Source organism: Hyla sarda, chromosome 6, assembly GCF_029499605.1.
Source record: "Hyla sarda isolate aHylSar1 chromosome 6, aHylSar1.hap1, whole genome shotgun sequence".
NCBI lineage: Eukaryota > Metazoa > Chordata > Amphibia > Anura > Hylidae > Hyla > Hyla sarda.
This window is the reverse complement of record NC_079194.1, coordinates 261,874,422-261,899,048: the sequence shown is the minus strand read 5'-3', so window position 1 is coordinate 261,899,048 and position 24,627 is coordinate 261,874,422. Positions and strand designations below refer to the sequence as shown.

General features: G+C 44.1%; 1 protein-coding gene across 3 annotated transcripts in view; it reads right to left on the bottom strand.

The window, feature by feature from the left end:
* Positions 1-1,275: 1,275 nt before the first annotated feature.
* The window catches only part of LOC130277750 (LRRN4 C-terminal-like protein), a 59,821-nt gene continuing 36,469 nt past the window's right edge, over positions 1,276-24,627 (bottom strand). Inside the window, exons 1-2 of one of the 3 annotated variants that reach the window (XM_056528489.1) lie at positions 7,591-7,614; positions 1,276-2,302 (exon numbers count right to left, since the gene is read on the bottom strand). In XM_056528489.1, coding sequence (XP_056384464.1) covers positions 1,319-2,263 — 945 coding nt within the window. In that variant the 5' untranslated portion in view covers positions 2,264-2,302; positions 7,591-7,614 and the 3' untranslated portion in view covers positions 1,276-1,318. Of the gene's footprint in view, positions 2,303-4,345; positions 4,510-7,590; positions 7,615-24,627 lie in introns of those variants that run through there. The other 2 variants (XM_056528488.1, XM_056528490.1) reach the window with 2 other exon arrangements.

Here is a 24,627-nt window from a genome sequence, read left to right as displayed (position 1 = left end):
AATAGCCATGTCTATTTTTTATGTAGACTTTGGAATCTGTATTTCCACAGCAGTCGTTACAATTTGCGCTGTGTGCACAGCAGAATCCCAATGGTTATTTAGTGTGTCTGAAACAAATATAAAAAAAGTTGGTGTTTATAACCGATATTTCGTCTTATTTATAATATAAAATGAAAAAATGAAGCAAATGTTTTTATTCTGCTTCAACAGCTATCTTGCAGACCTACCGTATTTTTCGCCGTATAAGACGCACTTTTTCTTTCCCAAAACTGGGGGGAAAAAATCGGTGCATCTTATACGGCGAATACACCCCTATCGCGGCGGTCCCTGCAGCCATCAACTGCCGGGACCCCTCGGCTAATACAGGACATCACCGATCGCGGTGATGCCCTGTATTAACCCTTCAGACGCGGCGATCAAAGCTGACCGCCGCGTCTGAAGGGAAAGTGACACTAACCCGGCTGTTCAGTCGGGCTGTTCGGGACCGCCGCGATTTCACCGCGGCGGTCCCGAACAGCCTGACTGAATAGCCGGGGGGGGACCTTACCTGCCTCCTCGGTGTCTTCTCCGTTCACGGATCCCCTGTATGCCGGCGCTCTCCTTCCTCGTCATCACGTCGTCGCGCACGTGCGTCAGCGTGCGTAACGACGTGATGGCGGCGACGGAGAGTGAGGATACCCGGCCGGCAGCAGAGACGTTCCAGAGCGACGGGGACACGGCGACAGCGATGGAGCGACATCCAGGGCAGCGGTGACAGGTCCGGAGCGGCGGGGACACGTGAGTATTACCTCCTATGCAGTGGTCTTCAATCTGCGGACCTCCAGATGTTGCAAAACTACAACTCCCAGCATGCCCGGACAGCCAACGGCTGTCCGGGCATGCTGGGAGTTGTAGTTTTGCAACATCTGGAGGTCCGCAGGTTGAAGACCACTATTGGGTTCAAAATCTTTATTTTTTTAGATTTTGCCCCTAAAAATTGGGTGCGTCTTATACGCCGGTGCGTCCTATAGGACGAAAAATACGGTATGTGTCTCCATGGTAACATACAACAAATACACTTTATGCAGTCTGATCCTGCCGTCATTTTCTAAAAATACAGTATTAAATATTTATTATTTAATAATGTGTTTTGAATGACATTGCTCCAAAGTACTGTATAGGAATGAAATACGTGAAAATACACTTTAGTGAAACAAGATCATACATGTCACGGGTTTCTATAAAAAAATTAATTTATTTTGTATAAATACAATAAATAGATAAATAAATATATGCATAAAATACACATATAACCTCTAGAGCAAAAAACTCCCTTTCTTTACAGGTTTTCAGTGCTTTCAGCCTTAAACGACATGTTGGTTACCCCAATATCATCTCCTCTTGCCCTTTTAATACTTCTAACCTTCTTTCTACTCGAAAACCAATAAATAAGGATAGAAACTCCCAATACACCAGCAAGTATTGCCAGACCAAACCCTATTGCCAAATACACATAGGATCCCTGTAAAGTATGAAATGTGCTACATGGTCCTACAATATCTTCTTGGTTGAATCCTTCATTTTGTCCATCTCCAGGCTGTACCTGGCTTTGTCCTGCTTCATTAATGGCTACCACACATACCCTATAGGCAGTTCCTGAGAGGAGATTTGTTATTGAAAAGAAGCGATAAGACTGATTGAGCGAGGGTCCCATCTCCAGTGGTCCTTCAGGTGTACCATACAACACTCTATATGACTGCACGGTAGAAAGAGGGGCGCACCAGTTCACTTCAATCTGAGTCTGTCCGGGAGTTACTTGTTTTAAACGAGGGGAATCGGGAATAATTGAGCTTCCACTAATCCCAGGACAAAGGCATCTCCCCCCTAACCTCTTCTGTATCTCATCACAAGGTAGCTGGAGGTGTTTGCAGCGATCATATGGACAAGCTTCATTTGAAAAATGTGGAATGTCAGTGAAAACCTCATCCCCATCATCTTCATTTTCATAGTCATCATAGTCAACATGTTCCGTTAGGTATAGAATGTGTTCCTGTGTTGTTTTCAGACTCCGTGTTACGTCAGGAGCTTGTGGGTCAGAAGCTTCATTGTTCCTCCCATGTGGTAAAACAGTAGTCGGAAAGCTGATCTCCCTACTCCACGGTAGAGTGTCATTGCTGTCCATCGGGGATGGCATGTCATTTTCAAGGGGAAAACCTGTAGTGATCACACAAAGTTGGAACAGAAGGAAAAGTGGAAACAACAGGAGAGATATATGTAGACACATGATGGCTGCACAGTTTGGAAATGTAAGCAAGAACAAAGACTGGAGAAAGAATGATAGAATAAGGAGAAAAAAAAGGAATGCTAATTATAACATTGTTCCTCCAAAAATACAAAATAAAACAAATAAAGATTCAGTCTATGTATAAAATATACAGAATAATTTATTACTGAACTTCTACTGTAGGTTATGGCTCAAATCCCGTGGTCTTATTGGCTAGTGTTAAACCAAGGCCATACCTAAAATTCATAGAACCCCATAACAACTAAACTCAACTGCACCAATGCGTATAGCATTTAATTGAGATTTACTGCTTTTACTTGAGCATGAACAAAAGGACAAAAAGTTGTGTTATATATCAGATAAGCAAAATCCTGAGATACAGCTGTCAGCACCACTCCAGTCCCGGCTGAGGATTCAACCCTGCAGGTCTGTGCGCTCTGTAGATCACTCGGTGCCTGTGTCTGAAGTGCAGCATGCGCAGATATTCCACAAAAGAAAATAATGACACGGCACCCGAAGCTCTACTTCAATCTTACTGCTTTATTGCCACTGGCAAGGCTTATAATGAGGATGTGCTACACCCAGTGCATCCTCATTGTCATTACTTTCTTTTGTGGAATATATATCAGATAAGCCCAAAGGAAAGCCTAGGGCTGGGCGGTATGGCCAAATATGTGTATCGCGGTATTTTTGTAACTTATGGCGGTTCCACGGTATATAATGGCATTCCCTCCCCCTCCCCCAAAATTAATTATTAGCCCAGCGCTGCACTGTCCCCATCGGGGTACTACTCACGTCACCTGCAAGCGCTGCTCTCCTCGTCCTCCTGTCTATTGTGGCCGCCGGCGCTGGCACTCTATACTGAGCGGTATCCCTATGCCTGGGCTGCAAAAGGTAAACTAACGCATGTTCCGACATCGGCCTTACGCTGGGGACGGGAATGTCGGCAGCCGTCAGCCTATCACCGGCCGCAGCGATGTACCGCCTCACCCGGTGATAGGCTGAGCCCACTGTCATGTAAGAAGCCGGCTTCTTACATGACAGTGGGCTCAGTCCATCACAGGCCGAGGCGGAGCATCACTGCGGCCGGTGATAGGCTGCCAGCTGCCGACGTTCCATTCCTTGGGAAGCAAGTCCGGATCGACGGGGAAGGTGAGTTAAAGTTTATTTTTTTTACCTATTGCAGCCCGTGCATTGGGATACAGTATAGAGCAGTGGTTTGCAATCTGCGGACCTCCAGATGTTGCAAAACTACAACTCCCAGCATGCCCGGACAGCCGTTGGCTGTCCGGGCATGCTGGGAGTTGTAGTTTTGCAACATCTGGAGGTTGAAGACCACTGGTATAGAGTGTCAGCGCCGGCGGCCGCAACAAACAGGAGGACCAGGAGGGCAGCGCTTGCGGGTGACATATGTGAGTAGTACCGCTGGGCTGATAATTAATTGGGGAGGGGGGGGGCAGAACAGCGCTCGCGGGTCACAAATGATTAGTTCCCCGATGGGAACAGCGCAGCGCTGGGCTGATAATTCATTCATTCCCGAGGGGGAGGGGGCAAACCGGTATTGCGGTATAGGTTAAAATTCATATCGTGCAGCACAAAACAATTTCGGTATGCGGTATGAACCGGTATACCGCCCAGCCCTAGGAAAGCCCACATATTAGCCCAAGAAATCAAAACTACACAATCATTTTTTCCCCTAAATAAAAAAAAAACACATTTGACAGGACCCCCCTCAGCCCATGAAACACAGCTGCTTGTGGCTGCTACAGCTATAGTTATGACCAAGTGTTGAACATTCACTATTAGCATGCTTGACTGGGAAATTCATTGACTACTATAATGTTTTAACCTTTTTAAAACTTTATAAAAATATGTGTTCCTTCTCAAGCTTTTTCTTTCTCATCGACAATTCTTGTATCACGTGGTCCTCTCATACACGTAATGTGTTGTATCTCTCAAGCTATGGTTTTATTGTTTGGGACCTCAGAAAACAAATGTTCATTCAGAGGAAAAATTTTTTTTAAATAAAGCAAACCCCTATTGAAAATTATTTTTCAATTAACCCATAAAGTTTTAGCTTACCTTGCTATCTTTAGAAATAGTATGTTGCAGAATTTCCTAATATCCTTTGTGGCTTTCCTCTGTCTAACTCTTCTGTGAAGCTTCTAGAACATGAATATATTCCTCTGTATAGATATTTTCCCCTCTTTACAGCTCACTTTGCACAAATGTTCTCTTTGCCTAAGAACCTTACGTCTGCTATTCCTGGTCCCACACTGCAACTCTTTATAATACATGAGACCATGATGTCACTTAACTTACCCCTGAATCACCGACTGAGTATGTGGGCGTAATGTGGGGAGGAGAGACAGACACACAAGTAAATCAATGGGGAGTGCAGGGGACTGCTAGCGGCCACATTACTAAAATATTCTTTCCAGATGTTTGATACAGTGTGGGAATCCGAGCTCCATAGCACCAGATGTGCACCGCAGACTGTGTTTCTAGAGGGCGTGTTGCTAGGAATTCTTCCCTTTATGGCTAGTTTAAGCAATAAATCATAACGTTCTGAAACATGAAGTAGTTATGAATAGTGTATATATGTATCCAAGAACAAAGCACTGTGTACTAAATAAGGCCCTGTTCACACATTTAGAATCCAAAAATCTGTTGGCGTTTCTTTTTTCTATGGCATGCTGCCCTGTGACCAGCATGAGCAATGTTCCTGAAATGTCTCTCTTTTGGAACAGTTTTCCTTAAAGGAGTATTCCCACTAGCTATAAATCTCTGTTCATGGGGTACAGACCACTGGGCCCCCATATGATTTAGATGAGCAGTTCTCAACTTGGGTACATGTATCCCCAGGGGTACTTAGCAGTTCTCCTGGGGGGGAGGGGCTTGAAAAAAATTTGTATTGACGACCACAGCCACTGGTCACTACTTCAAAAACAGGGACGCTAGAAGTGGCTGCGGCTATTAATTGACATTGCTGCCTCCAGGAACGGAGCAGCAGGACAGCAGAGGAGAAGTGTAGGCACCAGGCTGCTGTGGACTAAGTTAATTTATAAATTTATTTATTTTTTTACACTTTTTGGGGGTGAAATGGGGAAAATGGGACAATTTAAATTTTTATTAGGGGAGGAGTTTTTCAAATTTTTTTGAACTTTAAAAAAAAAACTTTTTCTACTTTTATTTTTACACTTTAATAGTCCCCATAGAGGACTATTTATAGCAATCATTCAATTGCTAATACTGTTCAGTGCTATGCATAGGACATCAAGGGAATAGAGAGGGCGCTACCTAGCGCATTACCACTAAAAACAAGGGTGAACAGAGGTAATTACAATGCTCACCCAGAATGTTACACTCGCCAAGTGTAACAATGGAAAAGGGCTTGTATGTAAGAATGCCGGCAGCCGGTCCACCTTCGAACAGATGCACAAAGAAACAAGGAGCCTCCAAGGAGGTGGCGGACATCAAGACGCACTGGACACACTCAGAGGGAAAAATCCACTTTAATCACCCATCATGCAACGCGTTTCACAGATTATCTGCTTCATCAGGATTATCTGCTTCATATATATGCAGTGGTCCCTCAAGTTACAATATTAATTGGTTCCACGATGACCATTGTATGTTGAAACCATTGTTTGTTGAGACCATAACTCTATGGAAAACTGGTAATTGGTCCTGAAGCCCCCAAAATGTCATCCAAAAATAGGAAAAAGGGAGGATTAAAGAAAAATAAGTAGATAACTAATACAGATAAAGCAAATCCTTACATATTTAAGTAGGAAAGAGCTGCTGGGAGCTGTAAATCACTCTCTATGTAGAGGACAGGAGCTTCTTAGGGTCCTGTACAGTACACACAGTGTCCCAAAAAAAGTAACATGGAGCCTCCCTCACCTGGAGCAGCCATCTCTGGCACAGGTAAAGAGTAGTACAGAACATGTATTACCTCCCTGTACTGTAGGGGGCGCTACCAGACAGCGAATCAGTGCATGCACTTCAGGAATACAGGAGTGAATGCCCATTCTGATTGGTCAGTTCTTCCAGCCATTGACATGTTTTGCAGATCTGGACTGTCTGTACATTGTATGTTGAGTCGGGTTTTAGGATACAATGGTCCAAAAAGACCATTATATGTTGAAACTATTGTATGTTGAAGACATTGTAAGTTGAAGGATATATATGTGTGTATGTATATAAGAGCTGTAGGAGGTTCAGCACAGGATGACCTCTAGTGCGGTGCATAGTATCCCCCAGTTTTCCATACTGGATCTAAATACAACTCTCCCCTCAAGGAAACAGCACCAGTCCCGAGGTCCAATAGAATGCAGGCTAAAAGGTCTTTTATTGCATCAGAGCATAAAGTGCAAAAAGGTTTGCTAAATAGCCTTTTTCAAGCATGATACAAAGATACAAACATCAATCTTAAATAGGTAAGATCTCTGCTCTGATCTATTGAAAGTCATTCCTCGAGCCAAGCTTTTGCCCTTCTGCTCCACGGGAGGTTTCTGTCCTCCCTGAGCTCGCCTGCATTGTAAACACAAGTGTAAACAATGCAGTAATCATCATTAAGCCATGCCTCTACATTTCATAGGCTGGAGCTGTGACCATGTTACATAGTTAGTACGGTCGAAAAAAGACATATGTCCATCAAGTTCAACCAGGGAATTAAGGGGTAGGGGTGTGGCGCGATATTGGGGAAGGGATGAGATTTTATATTTCTTCATAAGCATTAATCTTATTTTGTTCCAGGAATGTATCTAATCCTGTTTTAAAGCTGTTAATTGTTCCTGCTGTGACCAGTTCCTGAGGTAGACCGTTCCATAAATTCACAGTCCTCACGGTAAAGAAGGCGTGTCGCCCCTTGAGACTAAACTTTTTCTTCTCCAGACGGAGGCAGTGCCCCCTCGTCCTTTGGGGGGGTTTAACCTGGAACAGTTTTTCTCCATATTTTTTGTATGGGCCATTAATATACTTATATACGTTTATCATATCCCCCCTTAAACGTCTCTTCTCAAGACTAAACAATTGTAACTCCTTTAATCACTCCTCATAGCTAAGATGTTCCATGCCCCATATTAGTTTAGTTGCGCGTCTCTGCACCCTTTCCAACTCCGCAGTGTCCCTTTTATGGACAGGTGCCCAAAACTGAACAGCATATTCCAGGTGAGGACGTACCATGTGATCTGGCAACTGTCAAACAAATAAATATACAATCTCTCTCCTAAATACAGAGTGACAGGATCTGTCCAATTGGGGTATTACAGTAAGGGGGACTCCATATCAGTGATGCTGGTGTCTAATGTATGAAAGCTCACCGTGGATGCAGAGATCGCAGTGGGTCCACGCTCTGTCCTAGTGTTTGTAAACACTGCATGTGCGGCTGCGCGGCAGTCCCATAAGCGATCGCGTGCATCCAAACAGCTGATCGTCTGTGAGTGACTCACCTGCTCATGCGTGAAGAGCGCGCAGTGCAGCCTGATCGTGTGGCCATCTAGGGCAAGAACTTCCCCTGCGCGTGCGCATGAATGCCGCACACAGCGCAGCTGTCCTGAAACAGATACGTGGATCCCGTACTCAGTGGTGTACCAAGGGGGGGCGGGGGGTGCTGCCCGCCTCGGGTGCCACTCTCAAGGGGGGTGCCAGGGGCGGACTGACCCGCCGCCGCTGCTGAGGTCCGGGACACTTGTCCCAGATCCCCAGCAGACAGCGGTGCCTTCTCCTGTATGCGCGATACACGCACATAGAGGAGAAGGCGTCCCCTCTGTGTGAGCCGCATCTGCAGCTACACAGAGGAGACGTGACCTCCGCCCCCACGCAGCACGCAGTACAGGCTTTGGTGACGTCACTCATCAGCGCCTGTACTGTAGAGGGGAGAAGATGCGGGCCCTGCAGATGAGGAGATCGCTGCGTGGGATATCAGGTGAGCATCCTTTTTTATTTATTTTTTTTGCTGTACATTTACCTATGGGGAAGGGGGGTTGCTCAGCATTTACCTATAGGGAAGGGGGGGGTGCTCTGCATTTACCTATAGGGAAGGGGGGGGGTGCTCTGCATTTACCTATAGGGAAGGGGGGAGAGGGGGGGGTGCTCTGCATTTACCTATAGGGAAGGGGGGAGAGGGGGGGTGCTCTGCATTTACCTATAGGGAAGGGGGGAGAGGGGGGTGCTCTGCATTTACCTATAGGGAAGGGGGAGAGAGGGGGGGTGCTATGCATTTACCTATAGGGAAGATGGGGGAAAGGGGGGGGGGGTGCTCTGCATTTACATATAGGGAAGGGGGGGGAGGGGGAGGGGGTGCTCTGCATATACCTCTAGGGAAGGGGGGGAGAGGGGGGGTTGCTCTGCATATACCTAGGGCTGGGCGGTATGACCATATGACCATATATGTGTATCATGGAATTTTGTTAACTTACGGTGGTTCCACGGTATATAACGATATTCCCCCCCCCCCCCAAAATCAATTGACCCGCCAGCGCTGTTCAGCACCCACCCCCCCCCCCCCCCCCCCCGCCCCTATCATGTGACCCGCGCGCGGTGTTCGGCTTCTCCACCCCCCCCCCCCCAAAATCATGTTACCCGCCAGCACTGTTCTGCTCCCCCCAATTAATGATCAGCCCAGCAGGGTACTACTCACATGTGTCAAGCACTGCCCTCCTCCTCTTTGTTGGGGGCCCGCCGGCGATGGAACTCACTGTACGCCAGTGGTCTCCAACCTGCGGACCTCCAGTTGTTGCAAAACTACAACTCCCAGCATGCCCGGACATGCTGGGAGTTGTAGTTTTGCAACAGCTGGAGGTCCGCAGATTGGAGACCACTACTGTACGCTGTATACGGCTTCATATATGACAGTGGGCTCAGCCTATCACTGGCAGGTGCGGGGCATCGCTCTGGCCGGTGATAGGCTGGCGGCTGTCCGGCGTTCCCGTCCCCAGCGACGTGGGTGAGTTAAAAGTTTATTTTCTGTATCTTTTGCAGCCCGGGCATAGGTATACAGCGTACAGCAGTGTTCTCAAACCTGCGGACCTCCAGCTGTTGCAAAACTACAACTCCCAGTATGCCCGGACAGCCGTTGGCTGTCCGGGCATGCTGGGAGTTGTAGTTTTGCAACAACTGGAGGTCCGCAGGGTGGAGACCACTGGCGTACAGAGAGTTCCAGCGCCGGCTGTTCGGGCATGCTGGGAGTTGTAGTTTTGCAACATCTGGAGGTCTGCAGGTTGGAGACCACTGGCGTACAGTATAGAGTTCCAGCGCCCGGCGGCCCCCCACAAAGAGGAGGGCAGTGCTTGACATATGTGAGTAGTACCAAGCTGGGCTGATCATTAATTGGGGGGAGCAGAACAGTGCTGGCGGATAACATAGGATTAGATCCCCGATGTGGGGACAGCGCTGTGCTAGGCTGATAATACATTCCCGGGGGGGGAGGGGCCCAACCGGTATTGCAGTATGGGGGAAAATCCATATTGTGCAGCCCAAAAAATGTGGTATTCGGTATGAACCGGTATACCGCCCAGCCCTAGATATACCTATGGGAAAGAGGGGGGGGGGGGGGTGTAGCTCTGCATATACCTATGGGAAAGAGGGGGGGTGTAGCTCTACATATACCTATGGGGAAGAGGGGGTGGGGGGTTTAGAGGGGGGGGTGTAACTCTGAGGGGGTTACCTGGCTACCTACCTACCTGCCCTTTTACTGTGCAGGACACCAAGGAGGGCATTATTACAGTTTGTGGGCCTATAGATGGGAAGATTGTGTAGAGGAGGGCACTGAAAATATGCAGAGTCTGACATGTTTTTCCTGCAGATGTTAAGAGATCCACATGGCGGTCTTATCCGGACGGAGAAGAAAAGGAAAGAGGACGCCGCTGATCAGAAAATACGTAATTGTGAGTCCCAAAATGTAACTGTAATCGCTTATATGGTATACAGATCCTGTGTACAGCTGATATCTACCGCCATATGGTCCTGTATATAATCACTTATATGATATACACATCCTTTGTACAGCTGATATCTACCGCCATATGGTCCTGTATATAATCACTTATATTGTATACAGATCCTGTATAGCATACTGGTCTGTATATAGTGGTTTTATACAGTATGGCGGTATTATCCAGTTATTGTGGGGTGGTATATATTTACTCCTTATATACCAGTATTATTGGTTATAGAAATTTACCTACGTTAAAGTGTTTCTTACATATATAAATTTTAGTTTATTGTGTGTGGGATTTGGGTGGAATAGAAGTGTGGCAGAAGATTAACGAGCTGCAGGGGCCCTTGCTTATTTTTTGGTCCGGGGGCCCCGAGTTTTGTCAGTCAGCTCCTGGAGGGAGGGGGTGTAATTAAGGGGGGGTGCGTGTGTGTGTGTGTGGGGGGGGGGGGTGCCAAACAAAGGGTCCGCCCCGGGTGCCAAGTGCCACCTCCAGTTGTTGCAAAACTACAACTCCCAGCATGCCCGGACATGCTGGGAGTTGTAGTTTTGCAACAGCTGGAGGTCCGCAGATTGGAGACCACTACTGTACGCTGTATACGGCTTCATATATGACAGTGGGCTCAGCCTATCACTGGCAGGTGCGGGGCATCGCTCTGGCCGGTGATAGGCTGGCGGCTGTCCGGCGTTCCCGTCCCCAGCGACGTGGGTGAGTTAAAAGTTTATTTTCTGTATCTTTTGCAGCCCGGGCATAGGTATACAGCGTACAGCAGTGTTCTCAAACCTGCGGACCTCCAGCTGTTGCAAAACTACAACTCCCAGTATGCCCGGACAGCCGTTGGCTGTCCGGGCATGCTGGGAGTTGTAGTTTTGCAACAACTGGAGGTCCGCAGGGTGGAGACCACTGGCGTACAGAGAGTTTCAGCGCCGGCTGTTTGGGCATGCTGGGAGTTGTAGTTTTGCAACAGAAAATCTTGCATCAGAAAATACGTAATTGTGAGTCCCAAAATGTAACTGTAATCGCTTATATGGTATACAGATCCTGTGTACAGCTGATATCTACCGCCATATGGTCCTGTATATAATCACTTATATGGTATACACATCCTGTGTACAGCTGATATCTACCGCCATATGGTCCTGTATATAATCACTTATATTGTATACAGATCCTGTATAGTATACTGGTCTGTATATAGTGGTTTTATACAGTATGGCGGTATTATCCAGTTATTGTGTGGTGGTATATATTTACTCTTTATATACCAGTATTATTGGTTATAGAAATTTACCTACGTTAAAGTGTTTCTTACATATATAAATTTTAGTTTATTGTGTGTGGGATTTGGGTGGAATAGGAGTGTGGCAGAAGATTAACGAGCTGCAGGGGCCCTTGCTTTTTTTTTGGTCCGGGGGCCCCGAGTTTTGTCAGTCAGCTCCTGGAGGGAGGGGGTGTAATTAAGGGGGGGTGCGTGTGTGTGTGTGTGTGTGGGGGGGGGTGCCAAACAAAGGGTCCGCCCCGGGTGCCAAATGCTCTAGGTACGCCCCTGCCCGTACTGAATCTGTCAAGGTCCGGATCTTAAAAAGAGGATGATGTTGTCATACACTAGGAAGATGATCAGTAAGTCTATCCATGCTTGTGTTGCTCATCTGTGGAATCCCCCGTAGTGTGTTCATTCAATTGGTCAGGAACAGTACATATAATGAAAATTCGCTAAAAAAGTTAAAAAACATACAATTAAAATTAACACCTCACGTCATTATTATTTTCATAACCACATCTCTACATATTCTGAACATGAGCCAATTGAAGAGAAAAAAAAAGACGGGAAAAGAAAAAGAAGAAGAAGAAAAGGGGACAAGCTATGGAATAAAAGGAAAAAGAAGAAACAGAACAGGGAAAAATAGAAAGGGGGAGGGAAGGTGGGGAAAAAGAAAAGAAGGGGAAGAGAGTGGAAAAAATGGAAGGGAAAGCTAGAACCCAAGTGGGAAAGAAAGTAGAAGGGAAAAAGGGGGAGGAAGGAAAGAAAAAGGGGGGAAGTGAGGGGGAAGAGGGAAGAGGGAAAAGGAAAGGAGGGAAAGGAGGTAAACAGATGAAAAAAGGCTGCAGAGAAAAGGGAGAAAAGAAAAGAGAAAAATTGTAGCAAACACGAATAGAGTTACATATAAGGATTAAAGTAAAACTGTCACATATTTGCTCCCGCACAGGTATTGGTGGATAGTGCAGGAGACGCTGATTAAAACGAGCCCTACCTTGGTCTGATCCGCGCCGCCGTTCGCCTGCAATTGTAGTTTTAATCTCTGTGTATATCCTGCTGTAACTGGCAAAGGCGGGGCTTCTGCGGGCTAACGGACACTGACGTCAGCGCCGCTCATGAATATTCATCCCTCTTGTTCTCCCTCTCTTCTCCGTTCCTAACCAGAGGGAGGGATGAATATTCATGAGCGGCGCGAGCGGCGCTGACGTCAGTGTCCATTAGCCCGCAGAAGCCCCACCTTTTCCAGGTACATGATCGATAATTCTAAAGCGTAGTTGGCTGATGTTGTGGCATATTTCCAAGAAATGCTTGGGAATGGGATGCTCAACCTTCCTTGTTCTACTGGTCGATTTATGTCCGTTCAGACAGATGCGACATTCATTAGTGGTTTCTCCCACATAATATAGCCCACAAGGGCATTGTAATAAGTAGATGACAAACGACGACCTACATGTGTATCTTTCCTGGATCTTAAAGGTTTGCCCTGTTTGAGGATGCGAAAGCAGTCGCCCTTAAAAATGCCCCTTTCTGGAGCCCAGCCACATGCCTCTCTCTTTACCCGTTGACCTCTGACTCCCTATATCTGATTTCGCCAGAAGGTCCTTGTAATTCTGGCATCTATGATAGGCCATAACAGGAGTGGCTGTTAGATTAGTGGTACGTTGTACTATACTCCAATTCTGTTTTATTATTTTTTCAATTTTGCTACTATAGTATAGTATAGGTGGAAACAAAAGGGATTCTCTCACTCCTGTACTTGTTGGTGATCTGTAGTAACTCGGTTCTGCGTTTTGTCTCCAAGTTAGACCTATGCTGCTTCAGTAAACTCTGTGGATACACTCTTTTTTACACATTTCATCCAACCGACCCTCCAAATTCTCAGAGGGTGAAACAATCCGCTTCACCCTCAACATTTGGCTCCAGAGCAGGAATTGGATCATTGACCTAGGATGAAAACTGTCATAGACTAGTAGATTTTTTCTATCAGTTTCCTTCGTGAACAAGTCGGTTGTCAACTTGCCATCACAGAGGAAAACTGTGGTATCTAAGAATTGTAAAGAATTATGAGTGAGCTCCTCAAGGAAATACTTCAATTCCATCTCCGTGCCTGTCCAGACCACAAATGTGTCATCGATATAATGCAGCCATGTTACATTTTAAGCACAATAATAAAAGTTAAGTTTTATTAGGGAGGGTGCATTATCTAAGGTATGTAAGTATGTAGCTTCCACGTCAGTCATGTAGATGTGCGTAGCTTGGAGCTATATTAGAGCCCATGGCCGTTCCCCTGTTCTGGACGTAGAGGTCATCCCCAAACAGGAAAAAATTCTGTCTGAGGATGACCTCCAATAAGTCCAGAACAAGGGAACGGGCGCCTTCCGTCATGTCTGAGTCCCTTAAACATTTGGCTACTGCCTGAATACCTCGATCATGATCGATCGAGGTATACAAGTTTACAACATCAAGCGACATAAGTATGGTGTGACTAGGGTAGTTCGGGGACATTATTTTATGGAAGAAATCCGTTGTGTCTTGTACGTGGGAAACTGATTGCGTGGCAAAATTACACAATATCTTATCTAAATACACTGCTATAGGAGAAAATAAAATAGACAATAGGTCTGCCGGGAGGGTTCCGCAGATTCTTATGATTCTTCTGCAGTGTATAGAACACTGGCGTGCGTGGATGTTCCTTGATGAGGAACTTATGTAGTTACTCAACAATGATGCCATTTTCCCTAGCTTGGGCCAAGATGTTTTTAACCATGTTCTGAATCTTACTCAGGGGATCTAAATCCACTTTTGTATACACCGAGCCATCCCCCAATTATCTATTAGTCTCGGCTGGATAAAGGTGGGTGTCCATTATAACAATGGCACCTCCCTTATCCTCCGGCTTATTAGTAATGGCCTTGTTTTGCTATAAACCCTTAATTGCCTGAAGTTCTGCCCTAGGTGCATTGTGCCACCTTTCGTCTTGCCCATGTGTCAATCTCAATTTATCAACCGGAGCAGAGACATTTTAAATAAAGGCTTCAATACCGTTATGGTCCCTGGGAGGCTGAAAATTGCTCTAATTAAACAGACCCATCTCTTTTAATGTGAGGTCCACCTGTTTAACCACAGCAGAGGTATCATTAGAATCTCCAACATTCTGTGCAAAAATATTTTTTTAAACATACTCTACGAAAAAAAAGTCTCTAGATCAATGTGAAGAGTGAACCAATCTATATTAGTAGTAGGGCAATATGTAAGTCCCTTTTCTAACGCTCTATTTCCACATCAGTAAGAGTAATAGAACTGATATTTACCACTAATGTCCTCTCCTTGTTGCTCGTCCCCTTGGGGGTTTGAAGTGGGTCTTCTGTCGATTTTGGATCCCTCTTACAATGTTTTCTCAACCTGCCCCCTTCTGCGTGGGGGCCTTTGGATTTAAGTTTTAACATCAGCATTGTAATCACCCACAAACCCCTGTAGTACTGCAGGCACAAGGCATAGACATACTCTCAAATGAGAGTTTGTGCATAAATATATAGTGGGGATTCTGCTGGGTTTTAACTCATTGGTTCTTCATTTCTTCATTAGTTACATTTTAAGCACAATAATAAAAGTTAAGTTTTATTAGGGAGGGTGCATTATCTAAGGGGTCTTGCACCTCCCCCACCTGTAATTTTTCCTGGCATGGGGTTTGGTGGTATAATATTCTGGAAAATGTCCCATCCAGTCTTCAGTCCAAGTAAATCTAACATGAGGGTGGAGTAGGAGATGGGAAAGTTCTCTTATGCCAGTGCTGAGTTCAGAGAGTGTTGAACACATGTATACTGGGACTTAGGGACAGGAAATGTGGTCACTAGTTCATAATAGGAATAATTCCCATTTGCAGGGAGTGCAGTGAATAAACTGATGAAATCCAAAGATGGGAAAACATCAGGGACTGGGGAAAGTGAGAGTTAAAGGAAAAGAGGAAGAATATGTTGTCTGAACAGAGATGGGATTACCAGAGCAGGAAGAGAGATCAATGTTATAAATAGACAAAGATGAAAAGTAGACAGAAATATTAACATATGATGGTCAAACAGGAAAGGAATGACATAGACTCATAACTATGCAGAATGCTAGCACATAATCCATTGATGAACCAATGATCAAATCTCAGATCAGATCAAGATGTGTCACATGCAGTTGGGATGCGTATGATTTACGTTATGGCTCAAACATGACCAGCTAGACTCAGTGTCTCCATTTTAGATCCCCCTGGTCTTACCTTTACCATTACATCACATGATGTCTACAGCTTTCATTAATTTCTGAGAGTTTAATCAGCAAACATACTAAAATTAGAAAGAACTATTTGATGTAATATTCTTTATAGATATAGCTTCAACGGTCACATTAATCAATAGGAATATATTAGTTGGTTAAATATAAATAAAGGAAAAAAAATTTGAACCTTTTTAAAATAAGCCACTAAGGAGTTGAGCGTGGGTTATAGCGGGGCAGATAGCCACCAGGACCCATAGCTAATTCTGGATCACGGTGATGCCCGGCATTAACCCCTTAGACGCAGCAATCAAAGTTGATCGCTGCATCTAAAATGTGAAAAAGCACGTCCTGGCTGCTCAGCATTGCTGATCGAGACCACCAAAGTGAAACTGCTGTGTCCCGATCAGCTGAGAAGATGGTGGGAGGGCCCTTACCTGCTTTCTTGCCATCCGATCGAAGATCTGATGCTCCAGCCAGCCATGGCAGGCTGGAGCAGCAGAGAACCGATAAAACTGATCAATGCTATGTTATGGCATAGCATTGAACAGTGTATGCAATCTTAAGATTGCATGTAATAGTCCCTTATTGTGTAAAATAAAGTAAAAAAAAATAAAGTTAATAAAAGGGATGTAACCCCTTTCCTAATAAAAGTTTGAATCACCTCCTTTTCCCATTTAAAAAAAATATGTAAACAAAAATAAACATAAGTGGTATCGCCATGTGCGTAAATGTCAGAACTATAAAAATGTAATGTTACTTTAACTGCACGGTCTATGTTGTATACATAAAAGAAAAATACCAAGGTTCAGAATTGTATATTTTTGGTCACTTTGTATACCTTAAAAATGTATAAAAAGTGATCAAAAAGTCCCATCAAAACAAAAAATGGTGCAAAAAAAAAAAAAATGCAGATCACAGCACAAAAAATTAGCCCTCACCCTGTATACCTAAAAGTAAAAAAATAAAATAAAGTGGGTCGGCCAATTTTAAACATGCTACATTGTTACATGCTAATATAACAAAAAGTTATAATTTTTTAAAAGAAGTAAAACAAAATCAAACCTATATAAGTTGGGTATCATTTTAATTGTATGGACCTCCAGAATAAATATAAGGTTTCACTGTACGAAAAGTGCACTGTGTGGAAATGAAATCCCCCAAATTTACAAAATGGCATTTTTGTTTTCAATTATTCCCCACAAATAATTTTTTCATAGATTTTGTGGTGAAATGATTTATGTCATTACAAAGTAAAATTGGTGGCGTAAAAAACAAGACCTCATATGAGTGTGTAGGTGGAAAAGTTTAAGCGTTATGATTTTTAGAAGGGGAGGAGGAAAAAACAAAAGTGCAAAAATGAAATGTAATGTATATGAAATATATGTGGGTCGGCCGCATGCGTAAATGTCCAAACTATAAAAATATAATGTTAATTTAACTCCGCTGTCAATGGCATATACGTAAAAAAAATACCAAAATCCAACATTTTATAATTTTGGTCACTTTGCATACCCTAAAAAAATTATAAAAAGTGATGAAAAAGTCCTATCAATATAAAATGGTACCGACAAAAACTACAGATCATTGCACAAAAAATGAGCCCTCAAACATCCACGTATACCGAAAAATACAAAAGTTATAGGGGTCAGAAGATGACAATTTTAAACATACTTATTATAATACAAAAATTTTTAGTTTTTTGAAAAGAAGCAAAACAAAATCAAACCTATAAAAGATAAGTATTATTTTAATCTTATAGACCTACAGAATAAAGAAAAGTTGTCATTTTTACACTTTTGTCCCACAAATATTTTTTTTTTTGTTTTGCCGTAGATTTGGTGGTAAAATGAGTGATGTCATTACAAAGTAAAATTGGTAGCGCATAAATCAAGCCCTCATATGGGTCTGTAGGTGGAAAATTGAAAGCGATATGATTTTTAGAAGGTAAGAAGGAAAAAACGGAAGTGCAAAAATGAAAAAACTTGAGTCCTCAAGGGGTTAAAACACATATCTGAAGATGTACAAATTAAAGGGGTACTCCGGTGCTCATTGTTTGGAACAAACTTATTCGAACGCTGTAGCCGGCGCTGGGAGCTGGTGATGTCATAGCCCTGCCCCCTCATGATGTCACGCCCCACCCCCTAAATGCATAGACTTGCATTGAGGGGGCGGGGTGTAACATCATGAGGGGCGGGGCTATGACATCACGAGCTCCCGGCACCGGCTCCAGCGTTCGGAACAGTTTGTTCCAAACACTGAGCAACGGAGTACCCCTTTAAATAGGACCTGTCAGCTTTTGTGAGATGTTATATGGCCCATTTACATGTGTTCAGCTCCAGACCCATGTAGAGAATTGTTGGAGGCAAACTGACCACAAAACCGACCCTAAAGTTTTATAGTTCCCTTTTACTTTATATAAAAATTAAAGAGAAAATCCAATGTAGTGGGAATGTTGAAGTGTCAATAATATATCAGGGAGTTTTTTTTTTCTTTGGACCTAAAAGTTCAAGGTCAAAACATAACATATGAGTATCTAATAATAGTATTCATATGGACATTGTGATGTAAATTAGTAATAAAGCAAAAAGTAACTAAATAAATCCAAATCTCACACATCAAATGATACTACATGTTGCCACAGAGCAAAGATTGTTCAAATGCTTCTTTAAGAAAGCAGGTAAACGTAATGGTATGGTCAGCAAACTGTCCATATCTCAGTCTGATTTCAAATTTATGATTGAAATAAAATTAAAAAAAATGGTCTATAACACAGAGCCATCCTGCAAAACTGATCTGTCACCGCTCTTTGAGATTGTTGGAACCCGCTTGATGTAGAGTATTGTAACATAGTTCATAAGGTTGAAAAAAGACCAGAGTCCATCAAGTTCAATCTATATCCCTAATGAGTCCCTACTGAGTTGATCTAGAGGAAGGCAATAAAAAATTTGTTCCCAACTCCAAATATGGCAATCAGAATAGATCCTGTCCTATAGATCTAGAATCCATAACCTGTAATATTATTATTCTCCAAAAATGCATCCAGACCCCTTTTAAATTATTTTACAGAGTTCACCACGACCACCTTCTCAGGCAGAGAATTCCACAGTCTCACTGCTCTTACAGTAAAGAACCCCCGTCTGTGCTGGTGTAGAAACCTTCTTTCCTCTAGACGTAGAAGATGCCCCCTTGTTATAGATACAGTCCTGGGTATAAATAGATCATGGGAGAGATCTCTGTATGGCCCCCTGATATATTTAAACATAGTTATTAGGTCGCCCCTAAGCCTTCTTTTTTCTAAACTAAATAACCCTAATTCTGATAATCTTTCTGGGTACTGTAGTCCTTCCATTCCCCGTATTACCCTGGTTGCCCGTCTTTGAACCCTCTCCGGCTCCACTATATCTTTCTTGTACACTGGTGCCCAGTACTGTACACAGTATTCTATGTGTGGTCTGACTAGTGATTTGTACAGCGGTAGAATTATTTCCTTGTAGTGGGCATCTATGCCCCTATTGATGCACCCCATGATTTTATTTGCCTTGGCAGCAGCTGCTCGACACTGGTCACTACAGCTACATTTACTATTAACTAAGACTCCCAAGTCTTTTTCCATGTCAGTCGTTCATTTAATACATAATCTGGTCCCATCGCCTATTCACAGCCGGGACCCGCGGCTAATAGCACGCGGCCGCGATCGTTCGGCCACGCGCTATTAACCCTTCCGATGCGGCACTCAAAGCTGAGTGCCGCATCGAAAATGAAACTAAATGCTTCCAGGCTGCTCAGTCGGGCTGATCGGGGTCATCGAGATAAAATCGCGAGGCCCCGATCAGCTACCCGGAGAGAAGAAGGTCTCTTACCTTCTCCGGCGGCATCCGGGCTCCGATTGATTACTCCCAGCCTGAGTTACAGGCTGGAGCAATCAATCACCGATTTCACTGATTGTTGCCATGCAACGGCAAGGCAGCAGTCTGTGAATGAAATCAGCCATTGCAAGCTGATAGGTCTCTATGCCACCTATCAGCTTTCAGGTATTCCCTTCTGAATTAATAGATTAAATCACCCGCCATTTCCTAGTAATAAAATAAAACAGTGTAAATAAAAATACACATATGTGGTATCACCGCATGCGGAAATGTCCGAATTATAAAAATATACCACTTTTTAAACCGCACGTTCAATGGCGTACACGCAAAAAAATTCCAAAGTCCAAAATAGCGCATTTTTGATCGCTTTTTATACCACAAAAAAGTGAATAAAAAGTGATCAAAAAGTTTGATCAGAACAAAAATGGTACCGCTAAAAACTTCAGATCACGGCGCAAAAAATTAGCACTCATAGCCCCCTGAACGCAGAAAAATAAAAAAGTTATAGGGCTTAGAAAATTACAATTTTAAACGTATACATTTTCCTGCATGTATTTATGATTTTTTTTCTGAAGTAATTCAAAATCAAACCTATACAAGTAGGGTATAATTTTAACCTTATGGACCTACAGAATAATGATAAAGTGTCACTTTTACCGAAAAATCTACTGCGTAGAAACGGAAGCCCCCAAAATTTACAAAATGGCATTTTTTCTTCAAGTTTGTTGCACAATGAATTTTTTTTCCGTTTTGCCGTGGATTTTTCGGTAAAATTACTAATGTTACTGTAAAGTAGAATTGGTGGCGCAAAAAATAAGCCATAATACAGATTTTTTGGTGTAAAATTGAAAGGGTTATGATTTTTTAAAGGCAAGGAGGAAAGAACGAAAATGCAAAAACGTGAAATCGCTCAGTCCTTAAGGGGTTAAAAATCTCTTCTCAAGACTAAACAATTGTAACTCCTTTAATCGTTCCTCGTAGCTAAAATGTTCCATGCCCCATATTAGTTTAGTCGCACGTCTCTGCACCCTTTCCATAGTATAGTACTTACCTTGTTCAGTGTCGCAGGACCTTCGGTCATGTGACCATGATAGTAACCTCTATGGTATGTTGCAGGACCTTAGGAGGTCCTTGGGTCACGTGTTACCCCCAAATCTCTGTAATGGTGATTGACATCCGTTTGGACCAATTAGCGTTAGTCCAGCCCCTGCCCATATAAGGGAGCTGCGTCCAATTATCGCTCTCTTGGGTTGCTGCTCTCGTGGATGCCGGAATAACAGGATGGTGTGCTACGCACCTTTCAAAGACACGCTAGGCCTCAAAACCTACGGCCTCAGCAGAACCAAAAATCGTGAGTTTTACTCTAATTCCTGCTAATGCTAGCGTGACTACTGGACCGCAACTAATTCCCTTAAATCCAGTGGAACAGGGCAATAGACTAAAAGACTTCTAAGGCTAAAGTCCCAACCATTGTCAATCTCCAAAGGAAGCTGTTGTTATGATAAGAGACTGTTAGGTTAATAAAGTGTACAGAAAATCTTCAATAAAGTTAACGCAGTGTACAGAAGCTTTCCGGTTGTGGACAATCCATTATTATTATCTACCTCAAACCTATCATCATCTACCTCCCTATCATTCCTGGGAAGGGCGGCAGCAGGAAAAGCTTTATAGAGGAGCCCCCACCCTTACGTCACGAATAGCAAGGGTTAACAAGCACCCTTTGATACCCGCACAGCTACACTCCCCATACCCTACACCCCTTAGGCTATCACATAGCATTTAAGGACTCTATAATGGTAGGGTTTGTTCCCCAAAACTGTTGCATTGCAAATGTTGTTTCAATCTTATCTGCCAACACATTCTATGGGCCAAAAACTGACCCTGGGAATTATAGGACTATTAATTGAACCTTTGTGGTATGTAAATTGTTTGAAAGTTTTCTAAGATATGCTATATTGAAGTATCTCCATATCAGCATGGATCAGTCCTGTGAAAGTAGTGGGCCCCCCGAGATCAAGATGTATTTGTCCAGAATACCTCTTTAAGACTAGTCAGGGTGAATAAATGGAAGTTGTATACATTGATTTTTCTAAAGATTTTGCTATTGTGTCACATAAAAAGTTGGTATGAGAATGAGAATGCTTGGGCTGGGGGAAAATATGTGTAAATGAGTAATTGGCTCAAGGATACAGAGGGTTATTAATGGTACTTATTCTGATTGGGTGACTGTTACTAGTGGGGCACTTTTGAGTCCTATTCTATTTAATATATTCATTAATGACCTTGTAGAGGGGTTATATTGTAAAGTAGCAATTTTTGCACATGATACTAAGCTCTGTAAAGTGGTTAACACAATAGAGGACAGTGCACTGTTACAAATGGCTCTGGATAGGTTGGAGATTTGGGCTGAGAAGTGGCAGATGAGGTTCAACATTGATAAATGCTGAAGATTCTATATAGGAAAAATGGAGAAACAACTCCAAATAAGAGGTTCATAAAGGAAATTACATGCTCCTGAAATATGGAGGATTGGAACGGGTTAATAGATGTCCCAACAGAAGTCGCTCTTTACTTCAAGCAGATGCTCGATGGATATTGTGCTTAGATGCACAGGGCCTGCTAGGATTGAACGACAGACTTGACATGTCTCCCTTTCTATAATTTATATAATTTATCCTGTGGAGTTTTTACCCTTATGCGGTTTTGGTAGGAGTCACCTTATATATTATGTTTTTGTGGTTATATATATGTAAAATATAAAAAATAATCTTTTTCCTTACCAGTATCTATGGCGTACGTCTTGTGGTCACATGATCACAGCTTTGCACTATATCTTCTGCACAGTGCGATGACGTTAACGAGGCAAGAAGAAGCACATTACCTTTGTGCGAGAAACCGCCGGCAGTCGCCACTGAGCGCCCCTTGCCGAGTATGTTTGCCTGTCTGCTGGAGGTCCTGTGAGAGGAGCCATGTGACTCGAACCTCTGCGGTGAGTGCAGGATTGCTATTTATTTCTACATTTATTGATTGATAAATGGAAGGTTATGCACATAGGGAGGAAAATCCAAGCTGGGAATTTTTATTTAATAAGAGAAAACTAGGGAAGACTGACATGGAAAATGACTTAGTTTAAGTAGACAGTAAATTTAACTGTAGCAACTAATGTCAAGTAATTTTCCCTCACTTATGGTGCAATTGGTATCAGCCATATGAGAGTTTTTTACTGCCTTCTCTGGATCAACACAGTAGGGAAACAGTGGGAATATAGGTTAACACCTTAACGACCATGGACATGTATACACGTCCAGGGGGGATGCACGTTCCCGCACCAGGACGAGTATGCACGTCCATGGTTCTCGTGGGTGCTGCCCAGTGCACCCACGAGATCGCAGCAGGGACTCGGCTGTAACACACAGCCGGGACCCTGCCACACTGCCGGGACCGAAGTAAACTTTGGTCCCGGCAGTTTAACCCTTACAGCCGTGGTCAGAAGTGACCACGGGCTGTAAGTGTTTTGACAGAGGGAGGGAGCTCTCCCTGTCTTCCCTGCAGCACCCCACAGCGCGATCGCGGGGTGCTGTGTGTGATCCCCGGCAGGCGGGGACCTGCCGCACTGCCGGGACCGAAGAAAACTGTCAGTTTAGCCCTTACAGCTGCGGACGGAAGCGACCGCAAGCTGTAAGGAGTTTTGACAGAGGGAGGGGGCTCCCTCTGTCTCTCTCCAGTAGCACCCCGCAATTATAGTATCAGGCACGTCCTGATATGCTGCCTGCCAGTGTAAAACTGGCAGACAGCATATAATTGCAATGCTTTGATATACTAAGTATTCCAAAACATTAAAAAATAGTGTAAAAAAATAAATAAATAATAAAAGTGTAAAAAAAAGTGTAAAAACAATTAAATATAAGTACATTTATTAAATAAATAAAATGGAAAAAAATGCACGTGTAGGATCACACGGCGCACATCCTCAGCATATTACATGTTGCGGATGCCCGTCAGCAGTCACAGTAATGAGCTCCCTGCTGCAGCTGGGTAGCTTTGTGTGTCCACTCATAGCGGCGGATTTCCCGTCAGCAGTCATGAGCGGACAAATTGAGCTACTCAGCCACAGCAGTGATCTCGCCCTTGTCACTGCCGGGGGGCATCCGCGGTGTGAAATAAACCGCGTATTTGCTCTATGTGACCATACTGCGTTTCAGCAGTATGTTACAGCAACGCGTCACTGCTAGCCGACCAACAACCGATCAGAGTGGTCCCTGTCCATCCAATACTTGTAGGGGTGCGGTATCGTTCTGACAGCTCAGATCCTTTGCAGGCATGGGGTCTATAATTCATATAACCTCTTAAAGACAAGCGCCGTAAATGTATGGCACTGCTAGGAAGTATTTAGAGCACAGCGCCGTACATTTACGGCACAGCTGTCCTGGATCACCGCATCTCCGGACGCGGTGATCGAAACGGGATGACTGCTGTTATCTATCAGCAGCCATCCCGGCATATCACCCAGGGGGGTCCTGAGACCCCCCCATATCGGCGATCACGGCAAATTGACTGGTGATTTGCCGCTATTCCAGGTCAATCGGGTCTCTGGTGACCCGGTGACCCGGAAAAAAAGGGTGAATGGGGCTGTCCGAGATGGGTGCCACTTCACGATCACGTAATTGATCGGTCAGAACGAACGACCAATCACGGACCTGCTGGGCGGTAATCAGGGCGGCGATCGGAGCGGAGATCAGCGCTGGCGGGGGTCTCCTACCTTGCCCTGGTCTGGCAGGTGTCCCCTTAGGATCGGTGGCGGTGACAGGAGCAGCAGGATCGGTCCCGGCTGCAGGATATAGCGGCGGCGGTCACGGTGGCAGGATACAGCAAGAGGTGAGGCCTGTTCACCTCCTGCTGTTGCTTAGCAACAGCTCGCAGCATGCAAAGCCAAAGGGCATGCTGGGAGTTGTAGTTTTGCAACAGCTGGAGTTCAAACTACAACTCCCAGCATGCCCTTTGGTAGTCTGTGCATGCTGGGGGTTGTAGTTATGC